The sequence below is a fragment of the Heptranchias perlo genome, chromosome 4 (genome assembly GCF_035084215.1).
Source record: "Heptranchias perlo isolate sHepPer1 chromosome 4, sHepPer1.hap1, whole genome shotgun sequence".
NCBI classification, from domain to species: Eukaryota; Metazoa; Chordata; class Chondrichthyes; order Hexanchiformes; family Hexanchidae; genus Heptranchias; species Heptranchias perlo.
In genome coordinates, this window is record NC_090328.1 from 82,886,656 (window position 1) to 82,892,655 (window position 6,000).

Sequence of the window (6,000 nt, forward strand, 5' to 3'; positions counted from 1 at the left end):
GTAATGTGATGTGAACCGAATTGGCTGGACACTGGCACCAAAAATGGTAGGGCCATCGGGAAGTGGCCAAGTTGACCATCCACTTGGCACTTTTAGCTGAAAACACTTCAGCCTTGCCTCTTACATTCATATGCTAGGTTCGATCATGGTTGAGGATGGAGATATTTATGGAGCTTCTTCCTCCTGTTAGTTACCTAATTATCTACCACCATTCTCAACTAGATGAGGTAGGGTTGCAGAGCTTAGTTCTGATCTGTTGGTTATGGGACTGATTTTTGTCTCTGGCCTGCAGCTTTTGGTGTTATCGGGCTACCCTCATGCTCTTATTGCTTCAACAGCTTGATACTTCATTCTAAGTTATGCCTGGTACGGGTTGTGGTGATTTACAATTCTGCTGCTGCTGATGGCCCATAGTGCCTCATGGGTTTCCAGTTTTGGGCAGCTCGATCTGTTCTTAGTTTGTCCCACTTAGCACAGCAGTTGCACTGTGCTACATGATGGAGGATGTCCCCACTGTGGAGTTGAAACTTTCCTTTCACAGGCTGTGGGATGGTTAGTCATACAAATCCTATCATGGTCAGGCCAGTCTGTGGCAGGTAGGTTGGCAAGGACTAGGTAAAGGAGGTTAACCCCTCATAATAGTTCCCTCACCACCTGACACAGGCCTTGTCTGGCAGCTGCATCCTTCAGGACTCAGCCAGCACTATCAGTGGTGGTACCACTAAGGCACTCTTCGTGGTAGACATTGATGACCTCACCCAGAGTATATTTTGTGCCCTTGCTTTTCTCGAACTTCGTTCAAGTGGTGTTCAACATAGATGAGTACTAACTGTTCAGCTGAGAGGGGTGGTAAGTGATCAGAAAGAAGTTTCCTTGGCCTTGTTTGACCGGAAAACTTCATGAGATCTGGAATCATTGAAGACTCCCAGGACCACTCCCATCCCACCCACAAATCTATACCACTGTGCCCCCACCTCTGATGCATCTATCCTGCCAGTAGCATAGGGCAGACCCAGAGATGGTGATAGAACAGTCTTGGATGTTGGTAGACTGATATGATTCTCTGAGTACAACTTTGTCATGCTGTTGCTTAACTAGTCTATGGGAAGCTCAAACAAATTCAGCACCGGTCCTCAGATGTTAGTGAAGAGGATTTTGCTGAGTTGATTGGGCTGACCTTACCTGAGTTTTGGCCTAATATGGATAGTCCATCTGATATTTTTCTTATTATGTTGAACTTTGTAGCAATTGTGTACAACTGAGCGGCTTGATAGGCCACTACAGAGGGCATTAAGAATCAACCACATAGTGTGACACTGGAGTTACATATAAGTTGGGGTGGCAAGTTCTGTTCCCTGAAGGACATTAGTGAACCATTGGCCAATATACCATAGATCCAGAGACTTATGATGGTTTATGTGACTCATAGGCAGAGTATTAATTGTTGCTGAACAATCTATCAAACATCCTTATCAACATATTGGGCCTCTAAAATAATAGTTGTTTTAACATACATGTAAGGGACTTTGCCAACAATCCAGCAGATTCTATGGTAATTATTTTTGGTGGCTTTGCCAGCTCACAAATTAACAGATTTATTGAAATCAGTTTCACAACTTGTCATGGTGGGATTTGAACGCCCAACCTTTGGCTATATTTTGTAATCAATGATGAATGGAGTGAGTATTCTGTTGTAATGTAGGCAAGTGCATGTTTAAGTTTTAGGGATATTAGGAGAAAATTGTGCCAGTGTGCATTTTGCTTCTTGGAGTTAATTTTTTATACATTTCATAAGTATAGAACAAATAAAGTTGTTTTCTTATTGAAATTTAAAATCGGGCAGAGTGCTCCCTTAATAAGTCAATGGCTAACTGCATCATATGTTGTGATACTGAGCACAAGGCCTCTGGTTCAAATGCTGATTGAACCTGCTTTCTTTCCTTTTCATGATCATCCCCAACATTAGTACTTATGGGTCAAGGCTGAAAAAAGTGCAGTTGAACTAAAAAATGTACATTAAAGAATGAATAAACTGGATTGTTCATACAATTTATAAAGCATAGATTACTTTGAAGAGAGCGGTTAGTGTCAAGTAGTTGAAGGAAATGACTGGAGCAATATAAATAAATTAGCTCAATTAAGAAACTGCTTTTAAAATTACAAAATTCTAAAATACAGATCTGATAGGTTGGAGATGAATTAAAAGAATTATGGTAGATCACAAACCAAAGTGAAAAATAAAAAAGGGGTAGAGGCAGAGGAGACAGTAGAAAATGGAAAGTGTCAATTTAAAAGAAGTTGGACATGCTTAATATCAAACGCTGCGAGGAAAGTTCATTCCCAGGTAGTAACCAGCAGCAATCTACAAAACAGATAAGAAATATGAACTTATTTTTCCATTAAGTGCAAGAATTGATCTGACCCTCCACCAACAGTTTTACCGTTCTCACATAGTGCTATGAAGTGGTACACTTGTATCAAGCATCACTAGTGAGTACATTTAATGTTTCCCTCAAAAGTAAACCATTTTAAATTTAGAGAACAAATTTCTCTGTAGTTTTGAGGTTTATTTTAATGCAACATCCTGAATTGGTCATACATCACCGTTCCTTCATCGTCACTGGGCCAAAATCCTGGAACTCCCAGATTAACAGCACTGTGGGAGTACTTTCACCACACAAACTACAGCGTTCAAGGAGGCCCACCACCACCTTCTCAAGGGCAACTAGGGATGGGCAATAAATGCTGGCCTTGCTAGCGATGCCCATATCCCAAGAATAATTTTTTAAAATTTTTTTTATATATATATAGTTTGAGTTTATTTTTTCCTCCCCAGAATACAGCTCCACAGGCACTCACCTTCCCAGTAGCCATTATTCATGTATGAGCATTGAGAGAGCTTAGTATACAACTATACACACACAACTGTAGAAGGTGTCACAACCAAACCTGATCCTGCCATCTGCAGCAATAAAAAGCACTGAGGCCAATTATAGCATATGAAGTGGCCAATATACCATAGATTTATGATGGTTTGCGTGACACATGGGCAGAGTTTTAATTGTTGTGGAAAATTGCCCAGGTATGTCCTGTCCACAAAAAGCAGGACAAATCCATTCCGGCCAATTACCTCCCCATCAGTCTACTCTCAATCATCAGCAAAGTGATGGAAGGTGTCGTCGTCAGTGCTATCAGGCAGCACTTACTCACCAATAACCTGCCCACCGATGCTCAGTTTGGGTTCCGCCAGGACCACTCGGCTCCAGACCTCATTACAGCCTTGGTCCAAACATGGACAAAAGAGCTGAATTCCAGAGGTGAGACTGCCCGCCCTCGACATCAAGGCAGCATTTGACCGAGTGTGGCACCAAGGAGCCCGAGTAAAATTGAAGTCAATGGGAATCAGGAGGGAAACTCTCCAGTGGCTGGAGTCATACCTCGCACAAAGGAAGATGGTAGTGATTGTTGGAGGCCAATCATCTCAGCCCCAGGACATTGCTGCAGGAGTTCCTCAGGGCAGTGTCCTGGGCCCAACCATCTTCAGCTGCTTCATCAATGACCTTTCCTCGATCATAAGGTCAGAAACGGGCATGTTCGCTGATGATTGGACAGTGTTCATTTCCATTCACAACCCCTCAGATAATGAAGCAGTCCGTGCCCGCATGCAGCAAGACCTGGACAACATCCAGGCTTGGGCTCATAAGTGGCAAGTAACATTCGCGCCAGACAATTGCCAGGCAATGACTATCTCCAACAAGAGAGAGTCTAACCACCTCCCGTTGACATTCAACGGCATTACCATTGCAGAATCCCCCATCAACATCCTGGGGGTCACCATTGACCAGAAACTTAACTGGACCAGCCACATAAATACTGTGGCTACAAGAGAAGGTCAGAGGCTGGGTAGTCTGCGGCGAGTGACTCACCTCCCCAAAGCCTTTCCACCATCTACAAGGCACAAGTCAGGAGTGTGATGGAATACTCTCCACTTGCCTGGATGAGTGCAGCTCCAACAACACTCAAGAAGCTCAACACCATCCAGGACAAAGCAGCCTGCTTGACTGGCACCCCATCCACCACCGGCGCACTGTGGCCACGTTGTGTACCATCCACAGGATGCAATCGCCAAGGCTTCTTCGACAGCACCTCCCAAACCCACGACCTCTACCACCTAGAAGGACAAGAGCAGCAGGTACATGAGAACAATTCCACCTGCACGTTCCCCTCCAAGTCACACACCATCCCAACTTGGAAATATATCACCGTTCCTTCATCGTCGCTGGGTCAAAATCCTGGAACTCCCTTCCTAACAGCACTGTGGGAGAACCTTCACCACACAGACTGCAGCGGTTCAACAAGGCGGCTCACCTCCTTCTCAAGGGCAATTAGGGATGGGCAATAAATGCCGGCCCCGCCAGCGACGCCCACATCCCATGAATGAATTTTAAAAATCTATCAAACCCCCCTATCAACATATTGGGCCTCTAAATTAATAATTGTTTTAATACACATATAATAAATAGTTCAATAAACATTTAAACTCAAGACCCCTTCTTTCTCTCTTTCCACCCATACATCAACTCATATTGAGCCCCCCTGCACTTCACTCATTAATTCACTTCACTCCATGGTCCACACCCCGCCCTCTCGCCTCCGATTGGTCGTCCGACGCAACAATCACTTCCAACGTAACCACGCAAATCGGAAGCTAAATTCCTATTGGTTAGTTCAGCAGTCAATCAACAAACAGCCAATTTCCAACACTTCCTCCTTAGTTCAACACGGAGCCTGATCACAATGTCCCTCAGCTCTTCACTTCACAATGTGACTTTACTTATTTCTTATTAACTTTGTGCCGTTCACAGGCTGAGTAAGTTATTTTCTGTAACCAGTTTTATCTTACCTCATAAAAGGCCTGGACCATCTCTACTAACACCCACTGTTGCCCCGTCGCCATCTTGCTACGTGACGTCAATCGACAGCATCAAAGATGGAACGTGCAGTGTCGCGCATGCGTACACCGAGCTAGAGGAAAGGAGCGGCCGCCATCTTTGATATGGTCACTGGATTAATTGCCAGTTAAGAGCACGTGGTGCCTGCCCAACGATCAGCTGCATGAATGAAGACAACCAGAAGTTGCACCGCTGCCTTTATCAAACTATATCTGTAACAAATAAATAAATAAATTAGATTCGTTTGGGGGAATTTTACTGACCTGCCAAGCCACTTGCTTTGTTTTAAAGATGTAGCTTCCTATGACTGTAATCATAGCTCTTCCAAGTTTTTAAGTGATCCTCACTTCAAGCCTTCGTCAAAATATTATATTTTGCAACACTAACAATAACAATTTCAAGCACAATATTCGGAAACATTGAGGTGTTAATACCCATGAATTTCAGTTATTAAAGTACAAGCTGTAAGAATCCGCTTTACATTAATATGCGGCTTCGCAGCTCATTTACATACAGGTGGCACCCACAATTCCACTACAAGAATTTTCATTAAATTTTTTTAGTAACATTACATTTCATGGAACAGTAAGCAGGCAACTGGCATGAGCGATATCAACATACATGCCAGATGTTAAAAATAATCGGAAAACGTCAAAGTTACATATAAAGTCACCCTATCCATAAAGAGTTATTGATACTGGAGCTTTATATAGCCTTTGGTCCACTGTTCCATTTGTGCTCGCTTCGGCAGCACATATACTAAAATTGGAACGATACAGAGAAGATTAGCATGGCCCCTGCGCAAGGATGACACGCAAATTCGTGAAGCGTTCCATATTTTGCATTACCAAAAGGCTGAAAGCTATATTTTTGTGCAAAGATTACAACCTGTTAAGAATAACAGGTTGAAAAATTGCTCGAGTCCGTCCAGCGCACCCCTGCTGAACACGCAGAAGTTCCCGCAGAGCCTTTTGAGGTGTTCAATCCTTGAGAGTTTCCTCGTTTGTCAGATGCCTGGCACAAGACTGGACAGTGATAGACCAAGTGA

At 43.5% G+C, this 6,000-nt stretch overlaps 1 protein-coding gene and 1 non-coding gene across 2 annotated transcripts in view; one reads left to right on the forward strand and one right to left on the reverse strand.

The window, feature by feature from the left end:
• The window catches only part of sptlc1 (serine palmitoyltransferase, long chain base subunit 1), a 39,224-nt gene extending 34,227 nt beyond the window's left edge, over nt 1–4,997 (reverse strand). The window contains exon 1 of the mRNA XM_067983247.1: nt 4,904–4,997. Within this exon, the coding sequence (XP_067839348.1) occupies nt 4,904–4,957 (54 nt within the window). The 5' untranslated portion in view covers nt 4,958–4,997. The remainder of the gene's footprint in view (nt 1–4,903) is intronic.
• Nucleotides 4,998–5,687: 690 nt separating this feature from the next.
• LOC137321306 (U6 spliceosomal RNA) lies at nt 5,688–5,794 on the forward strand. The gene has a single exon (XR_010962774.1). It is a non-coding gene; the product is annotated as a U6 spliceosomal RNA (small nuclear RNA).
• Nucleotides 5,795–6,000: the final 206 nt, after the last annotated feature.